The sequence below is a fragment of the Mauremys reevesii genome, linkage group 1 (genome assembly GCF_016161935.1).
Source record: "Mauremys reevesii isolate NIE-2019 linkage group 1, ASM1616193v1, whole genome shotgun sequence".
NCBI classification, from domain to species: Eukaryota; Metazoa; Chordata; order Testudines; family Geoemydidae; genus Mauremys; species Mauremys reevesii.
This window is the reverse complement of record NC_052623.1, coordinates 223,703,120-223,723,290: the sequence shown is the minus strand read 5'-3', so window position 1 is coordinate 223,723,290 and position 20,171 is coordinate 223,703,120. Positions and strand designations below refer to the sequence as shown.

The following is a 20,171-nucleotide window of genomic DNA, read 5'->3' as shown; positions in this document are numbered from 1 at the left end:
CACCTGCCTTGCTATAGTTCGTTGTTTTGTTGCTCCATATAGCTGCTTGTTGTAGTTTGCTTAGAATTGTGATATTTGTTGTTTTGCCTAGTCATTGGTTAAGATAGATTTAAAAAATCATTGCCTGATTGTATTCTGTACCTGTTTTGTTACTTTATAGAAGCTGCTTGTCATTTTATGTAAGTTTAATTAAGTTAGAGGATAGATAAGGTTCTTGCTGCTCCAATCTCCCCCTCTGAACTTCCCAAACCCCCTGCTGCTTTTTTCCCCTGTGTCTGCATCACCATCTGAACTTCCCAAATTCCCCCCCACACACACTGCTCTGTTGTCCTTACCTCGCAGGGCTTCAGAGTCTCTCACTGCTTGCAGCTGCATCTCTCATCAGTTGCCACTTTCATTCCGCCCCCCCCTCCTTTTTCTTGACCCAGCCTTTGGGTACTCTCTTGCTATCACAGCCTCACAAATTAAGTCTACACTGCATAATTTCACTTATCACCCATACTGTATTATTGCACTGTGATTCACATTTTACTTCCACCTTTCTGATATACTTTGTATTTGCATTAATACTATTGTGTTACATTGTGTATAAGGCCACCTACCACTTAATACATTCTATCTAAGATTGTTGACCATTCTAAAAAGAAGCTACCATTTTATTTTGCATCTCTTTTTGGTATGTTTTACATTCCACACTGTATCTAGAGTTGTTAACTGTACTGTATCCCATTGTGCTAAACCCCACTTACTGTACCCCACTGTTAGAACTCCCTACACTGTTCCATAAGAACCCCCCCCACCATCATTGTCTATTGTAAACACCCTATACCCCCCATCCCATCGTATTTCATTGTTAAATTCCCACCACCTCCATTTTTCCTTTAATAAAGAAATTAATTGGCACCCCACCCATGTGGTAATTGCTCCCCAAGATCCCATATACCTGCAGGCAGGGACACATACCTACAGGCAGGCTCCTTGAGACGATCCAGCGAGTGACGAGGAGAGGGGAGGAGTGAGCGACAGGGGCAAGTCCTTGAGGGGAAGATGCAGAGAAGGGGCTGGGTCTCGATGAAAGAGGTAGAGCAGAAGCGGGACCTTGGGGGAAGAGGTAGAGAAGGGCATAGCCCTGGGAGGAAGAACCAGGGCAGGGGGTAAAGCCTCGAGAATCTGATTACCAGCCATTAGAAAGAGGGCAACCCTGTGACACCCACCTGTGTCATCAGCACAGTTGGAACCTTTAGATCCACCACAGAAACCTCTGCCATTTGAGCTAATGGAGTAACTGACAGTAGTAGTAGGTTGTCATCCTCTTTGTGGACCAACACTAGCAAGGATCAGAAGATTTTTGTTGGAGGGTTTGACAGATATTTGCTGACAGCAGGGGAATGTCAAAACTCAGGGATACTGGGATCCATTCCAGGCTCTGGAGGTGTGTGTGTTCTGGTAATGACAGACCCTTCTTCCCCTGTGCCCCGCAAGCCTAACCCCTTCTACCTCATCCCCTTCAAACTGTCCCTGTCCTGGTTCTGTTTCTTCCCCATGCCATGCCATGTGTTCCAGCCTGTAAAGGTGCAGGATTCACCCCTGCAGTGCCTCCTGCTGGTCATCTCAGGGAATTAGCTCTTTTGCAGCCTGGGCGCCCTCTGTAGGCCAGTGCCCCACTTGTAGCTGGCCGCCATGTTCCTCCCAGACCCCACTGCCTCTTTACCCAGGGGCTGCCCCCTGGAAGCACCCCCACTAGTCTCTATGGGTTTCCCCTCTGTGGGAAACCCCCAACCATCTAATCCTCACATTGCCTCAGTCTGGGCTACTGCCAGTCATCACCAAGCCCCCGCTCACTGGGGCACACTGCAGTATAAAAGCCACTCATCATAGGCAAGGGGGTTCAGACTTGCTGCCTTCTCTGCCTCCCAGTACCTCCATGGGCCTTGGACCTTCAGCCTAGGGAGTTGCCAGCCTGGAGCTCCCCTGCTCTTCCGGCCTTTCCCCAGCCCAGCTTCACTCCTAGTACCCTTTCTACAGGCAATCAGGCCCTACTCTCTCCCAGCCTGGAGAGAAACTCTTCTTGGACAGCTGCCTCACAGCCTTTTTATAAGGGCCAGCTGGGCCCCCAATAAGCCAGCCCAGCTGTCGCTGCTTTCCAATCAGCCCAGCCTTTCCCCTGACACAGCCCTCTCCCAGGGCTGTTTTAAGCCCTTCAGGGCAGGAGCAGGGTAACCACCCTGCTACACAGTCCCATTCTTCTTCTCTACCCAGTTCCAGTTTCCACTCCTCAAGCTTCTCTTCCCCAGTCCCAATCTCCTGGTCAAGCCAATCCTGGATTTCACCTCTGGGTTCCCCAGCCAAGTCCCAGTTTCCCCTCTGTTCTCTGTGCTGTCCCTCCCTTCTGGGGTCCTCAGCTGATCTGTTTCTCACAATTATCCTTGCGTTGGGTTATCCTGTCTGCCCCAAGCCCCAGTTTCCCTCCCTGGATGCCTCATCCAGTCTCAGGGTTTCTCTCTACACACACTTAATCTGTGGCAAACTGGGGTGTAAATTTACCTCACACTAGCCTGCTGCACACTGTGTCCATGTGGATCCTGCTGCTGCACACTAACATTTCCCTAATGCTTGGAAATGAGATAGATCAAAGCACACAAGGGAACTGTTAGGGCTTCTCTCGCTACCACACTAAATCAGTGCCACTGTATCGATGTAGCGGTGCTAATTTAGCGCATCTGGTGAAGATGCATTACGTTGATGGGAGAGCGCTCTGCTGTCAACGTAATTACTTCACCTCATCGAGAGGCAGAAGTTCTGCTGGTGGGAGAGCATCTCCTGCTAACATAGCACAATCTAGACACTGCTTTAAGTCAAAGTAAGTTACATTGCTCGGGGTGGGGAGGGTGTTTTCACACCCTGAGTGATGTAACTTACATTAACTTAAGCAGTAGTGTAGACAAGGCCTCAGTGTGCAGCCACACCATCCTCATGGACGCTCGGTGCCTGGCAGGACAGTGTGGGGGAGATTTACACCCCAGCTTGCCACAAACTAAATGTTCATGTAGATCTGCTCTCAGTCTCCCCCATCCCACCCTGACTGCTTATTCCAGCCTCTTTGCCCAGTTAGCCTTAGACTCCCCCCACACCTTGGTTCCTGATCTGATCTGTTTTTCCTCACCCACCTCCAGTTCCTCCCCACTGGTTCCCAGTCCCACACTCCTCCCCAGTCAGTCCACGTCTCCCCAGCTCCCAATCTCATTGATCAGCAAGTCACAGTCTCTCCCCACCCACTCCAAGTCCTAATCACCCTGCCTAGCCAGACCGAGCCTCTTTTCCCCCTCCTCCCAGTCCCAGTCTCCTTGCCCAGCCAGTCCCCATCTCCTGCTTTCTCTCCCAGTCCCAGGTTCTTTCCGTCCACCAGCCTCCAGGCTCAGAATATTCCCCCTGCATCCTTCTCTTCATCTACTTTCCTCTCTCACCACGGCCTGCATTCAATTCAGGTGGCTTCCTCCCCATACTGCCTGGGCCCAATAGGTGGGAACAGTTTCTCTCATCTCAGTTCTAGTGCCTGGTGCCACTCTGGCCCATAGCAGCCAGGAGCACAATTTCAGCAGAATTTTATTGGTTGCACATCTTGCCATTGCTGCAACACCTCTTTGGGGACCATCACTTTGCTGTCGTGAAGGAGCTTGTGTATGCCAATGATCCTCACAACTGGGCTGCTGGGAGCTTCATTTCTCTTCAAATTTGGTATAATGAGAAGATTCCAGGAGACTTGAGAAATGCAAACATTGTTACCATCATTAAAATAGGGAGATAAGTTGGAGTGTGGAAATTATCATGTCATTGCCTTGCTATCTACAGCAGGGAAAGCAGCAAAGAGTCTTGTGGCACCTTATAGACTAACAGACGTTTTGGAGCATGAGCTTTCGTGGGTGAATACCCACTTTGTATTCTCTTAAGCTGATTACTTCCCCTTGCTGAGGAAATATTGCTGGAATCGCAGTGCATTTTCAGACCATCCCGCAGGACAACCAACATGACCTTCATTGCCCACCAAATCCAGGAAAAATCTCAGGAGAAAAATCAGGACCTGTACATTGCCTTCATTTATTTGAAAAAGGCCTTCAACTCTGTCAATCGCGAAGCCCTGTGGAAGGTACTGGCCAGATTTGGCTGCCCTCCAAAATTTATTAACGGCCTAAGGCTTCTTCATGATGAGATGACTTCCACCATTCTCTGTAATGGCCTGGAGATGGATTCTTTAGTCATCAAAACTGGGGTTAAGCAAGGATGTGTTATTGCCACAACCCTGTTCTCCAGGTATTTAGCAGTCATTTTTGTCCTTGTTAAAGACCGCATCCCCACTGGAGTTGCCATTCAATACAGAATGGATGGGCGGCTTATTAATCTTTGACATTTCCGCTCAAAGTCTAACCTCCTCAGAACGTCCATTGCTGACCTTCAGTACGCTGATGACTGTGCCATCTTCGCACACACTGAGAATGACCTTCAGTCCACACTGGATTATTTTCCACAAGCTTACTGAAGCCTATGACTCTCACTCAATATCAAGAAAACTAATGTGCTCCATCAGCCTGCTTCAGGCCATGCACAGGAACCACCACAGATCACCATCAAGGGACAGACTTTGGAGAGAGTTGAGGACTTCTGTTACCTCGGTAGCCAACTTTCTCAAAATGCAAAAATTGACAGTGAGATGCAGGAACCATAACCCAAGTGCTTCCTTTGGGAAATTGCTCTGGTGCATTTTCACAGACTGTGACCTATGGCAGGACACCAAGATCCAGGTATATGAGAAATTGTTATTCCTACACTCCTTTATAGCTGCTAATTCTATCAACAGCACCTTAAGAGTCTGGAGCGGTACCACCAAAGATGCCTCTGGAAGATCCTTTGCATCAAGTGGGAAGATCGCTGCACTAACACCAGCATCCTCATTGAAGCTAATGTCACCAGCACTGAAGCAATGATCCTCACTCACCTACTCCGCTGGACTGGACATTATGTGTGGATGCCAGACTCTTACCTCCCAAAACAAGCCCTGTACTCTCAGTTCACCCATGGTCAGAGATCCCGTGGTAGTCAGAGGAAATCCTACGAAGACACACTGAAAGTGTATCTCAAGAAAACTCATGTGGACATCACAATCTGGGAGGAGCAACCAACCAACCAACCTCAATGACGCTTCATCCTTCATCAGGCAGTGGTCTGCTTTGAGGAGAAACGCCTCACACTTGAAGTTGAAAAGAGAGAGAGAAGGAAGGAAAGAAAAAGAACCTTGGTAGAGGAGAATGTTTTGGCGAAGTCTGGTATTAATCCAACCAGAAATAAGAAGTGAAAGCTGGACGAGAAGGGGTTAAGAGAGACAAGGTGGCTGAGGTAATATCTTTTATTGGACCAACTCCTGTTGGTGAGAGAGACGAGCTTCTTAGCTTACACAGATGTCGTCTCTGTAAGATCAAAAGTTTGTGTCTCTCCAGCAGAAATGAGTCCAATAAAAGATATTACCTCACCCACCCTGTCTCTGTCATATCCTGGAACTAACACGGCTACAACAACACTGCATATAAGAAGACGACTGTCACTTTTTGTAAAGTTTTCTAGTATTCTGTCAGGACAGCATCTCTCAAAAATCACTGGTGCAGAAACATCACAGCTCCCGTATGTTTATGTTCTCAGTGATATCTAGTGCACAGGGCAGTTTGTAGGCAGCTGACTGGTTATTTCTAGAATAATTCTGAATGGGCCCAATCCTGAGTCCTTTATTCTGTTTCTACTCAGTCTGTACAAAGCAAACTCACATTACAGGCAATAGCTGCCTGCCTGAGTAAGGAACCCTAGGAGCTGGCCCTGCACTTCTATCCAGGGAAGACGGGGATTAATGACAAGGATGGACATAACTATAAGGGCCATGGAAAGACTCATCCTCCTCTCCAGCCTTCAGCACAGGCACGTGGAACAACCCTGCCAGCACGGCAGGGGTTAAAGGGAGCCTTTGGGCCCAGCTAGCCCCACCCCACTATATCTGCAGCCAATGCCAGGCCTGGGGGGAGAAAAGGAGAGAGCCTGGCTCAGCTGAGGGCTGACTGGTGAAGAGGCAGGAGCGATCCACTTCCCTACCTGAGGGGAAGGATCACTAGCCTGCCAGCCGAGGAGGCCACCAGGGAGTAAGTGCTGTCTCCCCAGCCAAGGGGAACTGTGGAGGAGACCTAGGAGCCTCCTGCAACTGAGGTAACTGGGTCCCTGAAGCTCAGAGACATTGTGGGGTTCAGTATCATCAAACTTGCAGCTGCCCCACCTGAAGGAGCCAGAGACTGCAGCATGAGGCCACCCAAGATATACGAGAGTGCACTATGGGACACAAGCCACCAGTGAATGGGACTAAAGGGGCCAGGCCCCAAACAAAAGGGACAGTGGTAGGAAGTTGTCCAGGGCAGGGGATTTAGATCCCTGCTGGGAGGCCTCCCCTATTTAGAGGTAGATGCATGCAGGACCCTGGGCTGGGACCCGGTAGAAAGGGAGGGCCTGGGTTTCCCTAACCCACTGCCTAAAATACTGAGGCAACTTAATCTGGAAAACTAGGGGCTGGAGGTCAGACGCATCAGCCAGTAGGTTGCCCGCCCCTTCAAGCGCCCTGTTACAAATCCAAACTTTATTCCCACTGCAAATGTGCAGCTCCAGCTGAGATGCAGGCGCAGCATTACAGAAAGGTGCACAGAAGGGACTTTTGCTCTGATACCCTTTGGTTCTTGTGCAGCTCCCTCCTCCTGGTGAGGTTCAGAGGAGAGGGACTCCCTGTTGTGCACTTGCTAGGTGTGCAGCACAAGGCATTGCAGTTGTTATTACCAGGTTGGGGAATTTACATTGGTGAAGGTCAGTCTGTTTTCTGAAGAGTTTAAAAGTCCTGGCAATAATTTTTTTGTAAAGTTCCCGCTCACCCCAGCTTTTTTATGTTTAAAAAATACTAAGAAATTGCATACAACCTCTTCCACCCCCCTTGTGAAGAGCATATCAATTTTGAAACACTCAAAATCCAGGAAAGGGTTGAGATTAAACACTGCCCTGAGCTTTGATTGCTGGGAGAGCGGCTAAAACTTTTGGAACTATGGAAAAATATTCTCTCTACCTTGTGCTATATTCAGAGGAAGATATTATTCCTACCAAATGTTAAGAAGAGAGAAGTTGTAAATAAAACTTATAATGGGTCTGTAGCTGTAATGTTAACTACTGAGTCACAACAAATGTCTCCATAATATGATATTTCTGGGCTGTGTAGGGTAGAGGTATATTTTTGGCTGAGCTCTCTATGCTATGCCAGATCCACAGGGTATCAGAGGTTTTGAAATTTTCTATTACTGGTTGGTCCAAAATGTGGGAAGTAACAGAGCAGACGGGGGAGTGCTCTCAGCTAAATCTAATTCTGGCAAATGTGGGAGAATCTGCCCATTCCTCGGTCACCCTGTGAGGATGGCAAAGGGGCTACATAAATACCCCACCCTCTGTACCTCTGTGGTTGGGTGTCTGGGTCTGGATTTTGGCATGAGTGTAACATTTTCAAAAGTGCCTCAGCGACTTAGGATTCTAAGTGACATTTTCCTTTTCCATTTTCTCTCATATCTGCATTTTTAGACCCATTCAGAGGGAAAGGGAAAACGTGGCACTGAAACAACTGGAAATGAGATAATGAAAACACTTCACAGTCACACAGGGGGCTCCTCAGTGGCCTGAGACACGAACAGTAATAATTACAGCTCAGGAATAACAATAATTACTGGAGTTTTTCTGTTTTTTGTTCATTTCTCGTTAGGGTCGCAGGAACATGGTGCAATCTGGGTTCAAGCCCTTTTGTCTCAGGGGATTTGCCTTTCATTACTGAGCTGGCTGATTCTTACCTGAACAGGTCACTCCAGCATCCTCTATGTGATCGCAGTAATTCACTTCCCGTCTCCTGTCCCCACAATCCAAGAGAGCAGACTCAGTACCACGACAGGCAACGTTAACCAGCCAAATTTTTCCAGATCCTGCTCCAAAATGGGCATTACGATGGGCATTGATAGCAGCTCCACATCCCAACTGCTTACAGACAACCCCAGCATCTTTCATGTCCCAGCCAATGTCACACACCGTCCCCCACTGATCCTGGTGTTTAACCTCCACTCTCCCAGCACAGGGGCTGCCTCCATCCGCCAGCCTCAGCTCCTCAGCACCTTCAAAGAGAGACACAGAGCAGGGTCAGAGCAAGCAGGGAGCCCCCTCCCCAGCGTTATCACAGCAGAGTCTGCGCCTGGCAGCAGGGGATCCGCACCCAGAGCCAGGAGAATGGGACATGCCCAGAGCTGCCTCATGGCTCCACTTGATTACATATCAGGGCCTCACGCCCAGGGCTATCAGTGCTGCAGCTCTTGCCATTTTATCCCCACTCTGGCGATTTGGGGTATTTTTACCTGTCTCATGAGAACACGATGAAAGGCCCCAACTCACAGAGTTTCTCTTATTCCAAATGGTGCCATCTCCTGTCACTGTCACTGGGGCTGAAGCCAGCGAGATGCCGCCATCTCCCTACAGTCTGTCAGCATGTGGGAGTGAAGCCGTCCTGAGTAAAACTGGCAGCCATCTACTACTAAAGCCCACAGGGAACACGGCTGTCTCTGGGTGGCTGAGGGGGCTGGAGAGGACCCAGGGACCATGACGGGCATCAGAGACTCTATGAAAGGAGGATGGGGAGAGTGAGGGGAACCAGGGGCGGCTCTAGAAATCAGGCTGCCCCAAGCAGCGCGGTGCGCTGCGCCGCCCTTCCCCGGTCCTGCGGCGGGTCCTCTCTTCCCGCGGCTCCGGTTAAGCTCCCGCAGTCATGCCTGCGGTAGGTCCGCTCGTCCCGGGCTCCGGTGGACCTCCCGCAGGCATGACTGCGGCAGGTCCGCCAGCCCAGCCTCCCAGCTCAAGGCCCCCTACATTTTGCCGCCCTAGGCACCAGCTTGTTTTGCTGGTGCCTAGAGCCGCCCCTGAGGGGAGCAGGGTACTGGGGGAACAGGAGGCAGGTTCAAAAGGCTTACAAGGGAATGGGGTAAAGATGATGAGTTGGCCAGAGGGAGGGGTGGGGAAGGGGTTCTGGAGCAATGGGAGGAAAAAGGGTGGGGAAGGGAGAAAGAGTCTGTAGCAAGGGGCAGGAGAGACAGAGAGGAGGAGGGTCTGGAAAGGGGGGTAGGAAGGGGCAGGAGTGAGGAGGTGGGTCTGGAGTGGGGGTAGGAAGGAGGTCTGAAAGTGGTGGCAGGAGGGAGAAGTGGAGAGAGGAGGGTGTCTGCAGTGGGGGTTAACAGGGAAGCAGATGAGAAGGTCAGAAGGGAGGGGAGGGGACAGGGATCTGAAATTGAGGCAGGATGGAGGAGTGGAGATGGAGCACAGGGCAGTCTGGAGGGAGAGCAGGAAGCATGCGGCTGGAAGGGGTTATTGAGCAGGGGTAGGAGGTAGGGGAGGTGATAGGGGTTTAAAGAAGGGAGTCTGCATGGAGAGAGGAGGGGGTCTGGAGTGGGGGAGAGGAGTGAGAAGTGAGGAGGGGGTGAGGAATCGGGCAGGAGAGAGAGAGGGAAAGGGGGCAGAAAGAGGCATGAGGAGAAGAGGGGGGTCTAAAAAGGGGGGAAGGAGGAACTGGGGTGGGGAAGGGTGATCATGTGTAGGATGAGGAGGGAGGGGGTATGAAGCAGGGCAGCAAGAGGGTGAGGAGGGGAGGGGTGTGGAGCAGAGGATGGGAGGGAGGGGAGGTAGCCTGGAGCAGGGGTACATGAGAGAGTATTGGGGAGGATGGAGGAGTTGGGATGGAGTGGAGTTTCTGGTGCCGGTGGACAGGAGGTAGGGGAGGGGTTCTAGAGCAGGGGGACAGGAGGTAGTATTGGGGAGGGGAATGGAGTCTGGACTAGGCAGGGGATGGGGACAGGAGTGGGAGGGGGAAGGAGCAAAGACGAGATGCGTCGGAGCGGGAGGGGGCTTCCCAGTCCCAGGCAGAAAAGTTGCAGGGTGGGGTGGGGATGGGATGGGATGGGGTGGGGGAAATTCAGAGAAGTGTTGCTATTTGCAAATGGCTAAATCAACCCTGTCATGTTACAGTAACATTTTAGCTGATGTAAATGGTTGATGTCAGTGTGAAGGTCTCCAATATCTGTAATTCACCCCTGATCAGTAACAGAAGTTCTGTGTGCGAGTGTGAACCTCGTAATTTTTGTTCTGTGGAGCTTGGCATTACAGCTTGTGCTTCCCACAGGAGCTTCCTGTCCCCACCTGCCCCACATATTTCCCTCCTCCCTTGGGCTCTTCCCCCTCCTCTTCTCCCCTTTCTACCTGGCCTCTCTGTCCTGCATACACAGGCTGCTCCTTCTCCAGATGAGCAACAGACTCTGCCCCCACTCACTGCCATTGGCTTTTCTCCCTGTAGCTCTGAGATCCACCCCCTGCCCCCAGTTGTCTCTAGAGTTTTTTGTATCTCTGGGGGTTGTGGAGAGGCAAAGCTGCTGCTGGGATGAAGGCAGTTAACAGGGAATGTGAGGAGGGGCCACTGCCTGCCACACAGACCTGGGAGATTGGCTGGGAGAACTGGCCCCCAGGACAGGTTGTGAAGAGCCAGGACTGTCCCTGTCACTGGGAGCAAGTACGGGCATCATTACAATGCCCATGAGTTACGGCTACATGAAGAGTTCCACTGTGACCCCTGGAACAGGCTGGTTGCAGCAGTGGATGGCTGAGCTGGGGACACCACGTTTATGGAGCCTTCATGGAGCTCAGAGAACAGCGCAGTTCACACCAGTACACGGTCCGACCATGCTGTTCCTTTAATGCCAAGCAAATATAAAACGCCACTTTGCTGCAATCTACAGAGCCATTTATTTAGGTACAACTCACTTCAGTGCAGTCCCACAGCCAACCAATGGGTCTGCACTAAGAAAAAAGGGGCTTTTTTTCAGTGGGGTTAACTCAGTGATGGTCACTTGTGGCAGGACCCAAGGCTGTAACACTGCTCTAGCTGAGTGCTCACACAGTTCTGTTTCCCTGCACACAGTAGAAACTAACAACAGCCAGCAGTTTCAGTGCTTAGAAATCCCCCAGCCTGCCCCTCCAGCAAGCTCCAACTGGCTTTGTTTCTTTTCTGCTTCCAAGATCCCAGTCTCAACTCCTTCTACTGGCTTCTCCCTCCAACAGACACAGTCTGACACCAGTATCCTGGCCCCTGCGTTGGCAACAAGGGAAACCCCTGGCTTAGCTCTGCCCTGCCCATGTGCCCAGTGCCTTTGGCAGTAGCCCCCACTGTCTGCAGCTGTTTTCAGAACATAAAGGATCTTGATTGCTCCATCTCTTGAGCCTAAAAGAGAGTTCTCGCCCTGCCACTGACTTTCATGAGGTCTGTGATTGTCTCCCCAATAGCAGCTATCAGCACCTTTCAGGATAAAAATCACATTTGCATACTGTCTCTATCATATACTGGCTCCACTTCTGTGGCCCAGCTTGTGATAATGACCCCACCCAGCACTCTGAACATTGGAGAAGTTCAGATCTGGGTCTGGGAGTGGAACCTTCGGCTTTGATCCGTCACTGATATTTTCTCACTTGTTTGCCTGGACCCCACATCATTTTACACATTTGTTTTCCTGCACAATGTAAAGAGGTCAATAATTGTGAAACACGATCTTCTGGCAAAGACTGACCTGGTCTCTGCTCAGGGCTCAGGGAAGAGAATTGGAGCACTGTGGGAAAGGGAAAAGTAGCTACATGGGGTGATATCCCCTATATTGTAAACTTCCCCGCATCACTGTGTCTGTGACATGTGAAGCAAACTCAAATTTCCATTAGGAAATAAAAAATATCAAAGGGATGATGCACATTTTTCCTCATCAATCCAACAAAAATACATTGAGCTGAGCATGTGCTTGGCATCACTATATGACACTATCCCACAAGTAACTGGAGAGTATTTTATGCTCCCCTACATCACTGGGTCTGCATCATGTGAAGCAGTCAAATTTCCCATAGAAAATAAAAAATATTCAGGGGATAAAAAACATTTTCTCATAAATCCAACAAAAATACACTGAGCTGAACATGTGCTTGGCATCACTATATGACACTATCCCACATTTGTGCAATAATTTATCCCTCATGTGGTAATAATTGTCCATCCCCTGCAATGTCAGTCTGATCACCAGAAGTCACCATAGAATTCCCTGCTTTCCAGTCATGTACAGCTGTGTCATGGACTCTAATCCCAGCACATTATATCTGAACTTCTTGGGAATCTGAAATATAAACTCCAAGTAACCTGCTAGATGGTTTGGTTGGTTCAGGATTTTCTGAGTACCAGCCCCCTAATCACTGCACTGAGCTGTCTGTGAAATATACATTAGGGCAGTTTTTTCTGTAAGACAATAATTTAGACTGACATTTCTGATTATCAACTTCACGGTCAATTTTTCAGGCTAGCACAGAAGCACATCAGGTTTCTATGAACCAGCTACTGCTGTGGAGTTCACTGCCCTGCAAGTCATATGGATCATTATCATGCTGATAACACCAGCCCAAGAGGTTACAATCACTGTATTACTTGAATCATATCTGGGTCCCACATTCAGTTTTAATCCTATTGCTAATCAGTTTTGGAGTCTTTGGGCCAGTTTCACTTCCAAAAATGCACTAGCACATGTTGATGTACCCCTTGATCTGCCTCTCTCCCCCCACCACTGCTGTTAAGTCTGCCTTGAGCTGGGACACCGGATGGCAAAGATCCTGCAGCCCCCTCTGTGCTGGAGGAATGAGAGCAACCCTGAAACTGGGCAGGGGCAGCCTTGAGGGAATGAAACCAACGTGACCACTCTTCAGGGCAACCTTCCTCTGGATGGGTGCTGGGCCTGGTATATCTGGATGGTGTTGATTAAACCTTTTTACTGGGTCAGGGGTGTGGACATAGAATCATAGAATATCAGGGTTGGAAGGGACCTCAGGAGGTCATCTAGTCCAACCCCCTGCTCAAAGCAGGACCAATTCCCAACTAAATCATCCCAGCCAGGGTTTTGTCAAGCTTGAACTTAAAAACCTCTAAGGAAGGAGATTAGGAGTTTTTCCTAATATCCAACCTAAGGTCGGGCTTCTCCAGTCTCCACCAGAAACCTTGGGGGAGGGAGGAAGGGCTCATGCAGGATAAATCTTCCTGCTGGCAGAGCTTCCGGTACCCTCATGGGCACATGGCACTACACAGTGCATCCCAACACATGCACACACCCCTTCTGTGAGAGGAATCAGCTCTGGGTTTATTTGGATGAATCCTGCTCATCTCACACATGCAAAACTTCTACTGCTTCAGTGAATGAATGGGAGAGTGAGGAGCCAAGACTTGGCCCTTGGAGCTGTTGGATTCAGGACCAAAGAGAGATTTCTGTTGGATCCCAAATTATTGATGTATTTATTGGGATTTAAAACACTAAAGTGATGCCCAGCCAAGACTGTTGGCACCCAGACGACATTGATAACACACTCAAATCCCTGCAGCATGAAGTGACCCTTTCAGCAGGAACTCAGCCAGCCAGATACCTACATCCATTTCCTTCCCATCCATTTCTCGTTATGTGACAGACAGCCTGGGTCCTTCCCACTGCCAAACAAGTTTCTTTTGCAGTGTGCCCAGAAGATCACCAAATTTGGACTATTTTGGCCCAAACCGGACAAGTTTCAGAGTCCCGGGGGCCTCACAGAGAACACCCTGCCAGCCACCCCTCTCCTTTATAAAAAGGGGGAACCAGATCAAGTGCCCCTGCTGACCACAGCTGTGGCAGTACGGCACGGGGAGAGAGGTGATCCCTCAGGGAGGCGGGTCCCAGGCCATTTAGGTCTTTATAAATCATTACCAATACCTTAACCTCAACCCAGAGCTGGGCAGCCAGTGCAGACCCTGCAGCACAGCTGTAACATGCTTCCAGCAAGATGCGCTGCTCAGTGAGTCACTGCCATTTGCACCAGCTTCGTTCCCTGAATGGTTCTAAGGTGCAGCCCCACATTAGGGTCATTTGAATACTCTAATCTCAAGGTTAGAAAAGCCTCTGTAACAGTGGCAAGGTCCAATCCTGAAAGGAAAAGTCACAATCTCCAAGCCAGATGTGGATTATAAAAAGCTGACTGTAAAAGTTACCACCCTAGTTCCAGTTAACCCAGCTCCCCTAGTGAAACACAGAGGAGACTTACCTGCTATGTCCTGAATTGTGAGGAGAAGAAGCCACAGCACCAGAGTGAAGAGATGTCCCTTCATTGCCAGACTGACTTGCTGTCCCCTCCTCTCACTGCACTGGCTGCACCTAAACACCTGCCAGGGCTCCTCTGTGTCTGACAAGTGACAACAAAGCAGTGGAAGGGAAATATATAGATTCAGAGGCTGGCATCAGCTGTGGGAAGGAACCAATAGAAAACCCACCTGCCTTTTTAGTTATTATCAGTGGTTTTATCTGTGACTTTATGCAGCTAAAACATCCAATAAAACTTGAAAGCAACAAACATCACCATATATGAGTGATGAGCCCCCTCCTGACGTCAGGTTTACCACAGCCTCAGATCATCTGGTAACCCTCAATCTCCGGAGCTGGAAGGAAACGTTCTGTACAAACTGTATCTGTGCTGTTTCTTGCCCCGATAGAGTCTATATCATATTAAACATGAATTGGGAGACATTAGAGGCTGGTTATTTTATAAACTAGGAATGAAATCCCTTCTGCCAAAGGTGATCATTACAAGACCACTTCCCAGTATAGGACATGCTCAACTGTAGACAAGGACAAATAACTAGACTCAGGTTGTGTTACTCAGATCAGCTTTATAGAAGAATTACTCAGCAGCATCTGAAATATTGACAGTTCTTCTACTAATAGACCTTGGGGCAGGGGTGAAAGTGGGCCAGTACAACGTACTCTTAAAAAACGGCTGCTGATACCAGCCTGTATGCAGCTGACGTTAAAGCGCTAGCAGCACTTTAACATCATTGCCCCTTTCCCCCCACCCCCGCAGGCAGCCAACATGAGGGAGGGGGGCAAAAGGGGCAGCTGCCCTGGGGCTGGCGATTTAAAATTTAAAATTATATCACCACGGGAGCCCCGGGTGGTTCAGGCCAGGCAGAGCAGATGGACTGGCTGGGGGAGGCTAATCCCCAGCCCCGCCTCTTCTGCCCAAGGCCCCACCCCTTCCAGGGGCCCGGAACCGGGCCCCTGTACTGTTAAGTGCTTAATATTACTTTAACCCTGCCCTTGGGTTTTCCTGCCTAGACCCTGATTCTTAGTGGTAGAGGTAGAGCTTAGGGCTTCCTGAGTAGGCCACAACCCACTCTTGCAGTAGCAGGATGCCCTGCACACACCGTGCCCATCAGTGCTGTCAGCAGGAGGAGGGCTCCTCGGAAACAAGTTTACTTGATTCATGGGACACAAACAATTCAAGGAACAGGCACAAGGCTAGGGGCATATAGCACAGAACAATGACTGGCTGGCACCACACCTATCTCCTGCTCTTCCTCAAGAGAACTGTTGCAAATACTTGGATTAAGGGGAATGTCTTTAACTCTTTACCTTTGCATTTTCTCCCATGCTGCTGTTTCTGTATGGAGAAAACTCCCTGAGAAAATCTGTGCAACCGACACCTGATCCTCCTTTGAATCCCTCCTTGAGACTCTGCTCTGTTGTGATTCCGGAAAAACACTTGACAGTGAGTGACTAGGTTGGCAGGAGAGGATGTATGGTTGTGCCTCTTTCCCTTCCTTCCCTCTCCTTATTTTAACCAAATTCCCCACCCCCTCAGTCCTGCCATTCCCCCTCACTCTCCCCTCCCACTACTTAAACAAACAGTAATGACAAAACAGGCAATTGTACCAAAATACTGTAAGGGCTCTGCTGTCAATCAAACTTTAGCTCCGCCTCTTGGCCCCTGCCCGCCTATCATGGGAAGTCCCACCCCAGAAGTATTATTTCTGGGGTCAAGCCAAGCATATGACTGGAAGCAAGATGTGTCATGTGACCCCTCTAAGAACTCCTCCCACAACCCTCTACCAATCAGGATGGGTTTCAGCCCCTTAGGATCACCCTGAGAGGTGATTTGACCAATCGGGGGGAGTTCCAGGGGGTTGTTTTTGAAATAAAATGGGTGTATCACAACCATAGTAAGCACCCTACAAATACCCAGAGCTTTTAAATATTTGATTTTCTTTAGAGCAAATGCTTGTTCTAAAGTATGGTGGAGGTTTGTGAACCCTTGAAACATTTCAGTTTTGGGTTAGACCCTTGTTTAATTTTGTAATTTTAATGACTTTGAGTTGCTAGAAAGAGTGACCCATAGCATTCCACAAACTCCTGGGGTCATATTTAATCTGTCCAATAGAGTTCTACCAACTTCTGGGTTATATTTAAACTGTCCAATAGCGTCTGCGAATTCCTGAGGTTTTATTTCATTTGATATTAATCAGAGCTCACTATCCTCACTCACCCACCTCCCTTACTGTGGGTGTACACCCATCACATTTAATTACTGATCACTAATATGATTAACCCTGATGGCAACAAGGGTGGGCAATCTCAGTCACCCTGGCTATTTAGTGGGCGTGTGGTTAAAACCCATTCAGTTCAACACGGTGGGTCTCTTGAACTCAAACACGTGACTGAACCATCCCTGGATGTTTTTTTTTAATTGTAAACACATTTTTAGGGTCCACCCACCAAGATTCTATAAGATACATTTCAGCTTTTTGCTGTAAATGGGTCTCTTTTACACAAAGACACAAGAGCTAGGTTCGCACAAACTATTTTTTTTAATTTAAAAGACATAGAGCTCCTTGAAAACAAACCAAGATGCTCCATTAAAATGATTAGTTCACTTAAGGGCCACAGAGACCTTCTAACAGAAACACAGATCGTCACAAAGCCCTTTTGAATAGTTTTTTTTTGTTTATTATTATTTACAGCCACCAAATTTTATATGGCATGTTTGTCCCCGCACCATTCTCTAACTTAATCCTTTTAGATTTCTTACAAATCGTCTTTTTCTTAAGCAGGGTTCTGTAACTTTTTGTGCAGACCAGATGGTCAATATAACACTGTAAGCAGCATCTTCCGGTTTCGGTGTTTTCTTTAAAACTGGTCAGGGGCTCCACTAAATTATACAGCATTTATCAAGGTCGCCCCTTGAGCTAAATGTTCTTGAGTTAAGCACAGACATTGCATAGCATCACCTCTGGCAATAACAGTGTTTAATAAGCTTTCCAAACACAGCTCAGCACACAGGCCCCAGAGCTTGTAGTTTATATCCATTAAGTCCAAGTCACACAGTCATGGTGCCACTGGCCTGGCACATCTATGACACAGCCCTCACAATCTTTGAAAAGCTTTTCCCTAGGACAGTGTTTAGGGACAGCTTAAACAGCAATGTGTACAATAGTCCGCATGACTTTTTTACACTCACGATGTGGCACTCGCTCAGTTAGTTCCATGCCAAGTTTCCTCCTAAACTCCTCACAGCCGTCATCCTTGGAGTCCTCTTCAACAATTTGTATCAGTGTTGAGCAAAAACAAGGCGGGTCCAGTTCATCTTCACTGCTTGATGCAACGCTGTCCAGGGCCTCCGAGTCCTCTAGAAAGGCACCGTTGAGCTGTCAAGAGATTTTCAGAAAAGAAAAAAGTGTAAATTCCCACTGCCTGAGTTTAGATTTACACAACTGTGGTTCCTAACCCCATCACACACACACACACACACACACACACACACACATACACATCTTCTAAATCGTTACTTCTAAATCGTTCATTTACCTGAGCGATGTCTTTTCTGTTCACCTTGTCTGTCTGTGACTCCCCCGCTCTGCATTTTCCTTCCTCCTCTAGGGGTGAGGACGATGAGAGGCCGGCACACTCATTGGGGTTTCAGGATCAGGTTCCGATGTATCCATCAATGACTGGGTCAAAGGGCTCCCCTCAGCCGTTCTGTCCTCCTCCTTGGAACTGTGGATCCAATCCCTGGCTCTGGGCTGCTCCCTCTCCAGGCTCTTCCTGAGGTCCTCCCTAAACCAGATCCTTAGAAAATTGATCCTGGACATTCACTAACCCAGAGATTCCCAAACTTTTGCTGTCATGCTCCACCATCCTTCAGAGACCCATTCCCTCCCACACGCCTCCCTCCCTCCAAGAAGAAACAGCAACTTCATGGATGGATCCCACATTGGCCAGGACACCTTAATGCTCCCAGCCCATGAACACTCCCTGCCTGGGCCATGCCCCGGGTGGGCAGCCCGAGTAGGACAAAAACAGCCCATCTGCTCCCCTCCTGTGGCATTACCCATGGAACTCCCTCCCCCAAATCACCCACAGGCCACAGACTTCTCCAGATCCAGTGTGACCCCAGCACACACACCCAGCAGCCTGCGCAGGCAGGGAGGAACCACCTCCCAAGGGGTGCACATGCACCAGCCCCCAGAGGGGCAAGCATGCTGGAATGGACCCCTCAACTTTGCACAGGAAGTAGCCACGTCCCACTGCTCCCCACGCCATCCTCCTCATTGCTCCTCCAGCCCAGCAGCAGTGTTAGGGGCTGAGGTGTAGGTGGTCTGGCCTAGCGGTCAATGCTGGGCTGAGGTCCACATATTAGGGACTTCCTGGGGTTCCCTCCAGGGATAAATAAGGCACTTGGCCAACAAGAGGACCTCAGAGTACTGTCATTCTGGGTCTCTTGGGCGGTACTTCCTGCAGCACCTACTGTCCACAGTGCTCCCTGGCTGTGGCTCCACAGAGCCTCCCAGTGGCACTGTGGGAACATCAGCTGTCCCAGGCTCTGCAGAACCAGGTTCTAGTTAACAGAGTCTTACATCACCCCCCTTTTCAGGGGCACCCTTCCTCTGGGTGGGATCTGGGTCCGGTATATCTGGGTGGTCTTGATGAAACCTTTTACTAGGTCAGGAGCATGGACATTGGCAGTGGGTTCCTAGGAGCATTTTTCAGCACTGTAGCCACCCCCTCTGCATTTTAGAGTTGAGGAAAGAAAGGACTATGTATTCCTCATGCCCTTGGACCTAGACATGGAGGGGCGGCCGTTGAGACTCACTGGCAACGGGGCCTCTGTGGAAATCTTCAGGAGGGATTCATGGAAAACGGGATGTAAGTTAAGTGACTGAGGGACCTGCAATTCGAAGGTGATGGGGTTGATTTGCTGACAAATCTGGAAGGGTTCAAGGAACTGAGGGTCTAGCTTGCAGTTTGGCTTGTTCATATGGAGATGTTTTGCTGCAAGCCAGACCTTTCCACCCACCCTGAGAGCTGGGCCCTCCTGGTGTCAACAATCTGCGTACGGCTTGTAGACCCTTTTCACGACTTGGAGATGGTCCTTAAGCTCCTCCTGGTTATGGTGAATTTGTTGATTCCAGTCGGCAGTTGCTGGGTTTGGGGAGGTTGCTGTCAAGTCCAGGTGGAAGCTAGGGTGGAACCTGTCATTTGAAAAGAATTGACTGTGCCCTTGGAGGTGTGTTCAGCTTGTTGTATGATTACTAAGCTTAATGAAGGAGGCAGAGCCAGTTATCTTGATTGTAGTTAACAAAGCACCGTAGCTTTTGCTCTAATACTTGGTTCACTGGCTCTGTCTGCTCATGTGTCTGAGGATGGTACATGGAGGAGTTAAAAGCTTGAACTTCCTTTAGCTTGAGAGCTTCATGCCAAAAGTGTGAGACAAACTGTGGGGCTCAGTCCAATGTGATACGCTCTGGAAGTCCATCAAGACAGATTACATGAACCATTAGGAGTCGAACTGTTGTTTCAGCAGAGGACAGGCTGCTACAGGGGATGAAGTAGATCAACTGACCAAAATGGCGCACAATAATCAAGACCACTGTGTGGTTATGAGAGTCAGGGAGTTCCACAGTGATGTCCAAGGTGATGGAGATCCAGGGTCTAGGTCAGTGATCTTCAACCTTTTTACGCATAAAAACACTTTTTGAATTTAAGTGCAACCCAGGAGCTACCCCTTCCCCTCCCCGAGGCCTTGCCCCTTTCCTGAAGCCCCAATCCACTCACTCCACCCCACCCACTCTCTCCATCGCTCACTTTCCCTCATGCTAACTCACTTTCACCAGACTAGGGTAGGGGGTTGAGGTTCGGGAGGGGGTACCGTCTCTGGGCTGG

General features: G+C 49.3%; 1 protein-coding gene across 1 annotated transcript in view; it reads right to left on the bottom strand.

Moving 5' to 3' along the window:
- Positions 1 to 20,171, bottom strand: part of LOC120371759 (scavenger receptor cysteine-rich type 1 protein M130-like) — a 201,596-nt gene that overhangs the window by 38,109 nt on the left and 143,316 nt on the right. Inside the window, exon 4 of the mRNA XM_039488003.1 lies at positions 7,902 to 8,216. Within this exon, the coding sequence (XP_039343937.1) occupies positions 7,902 to 8,216 (315 nt within the window). The remainder of the gene's footprint in view (positions 1 to 7,901; positions 8,217 to 20,171) is intronic.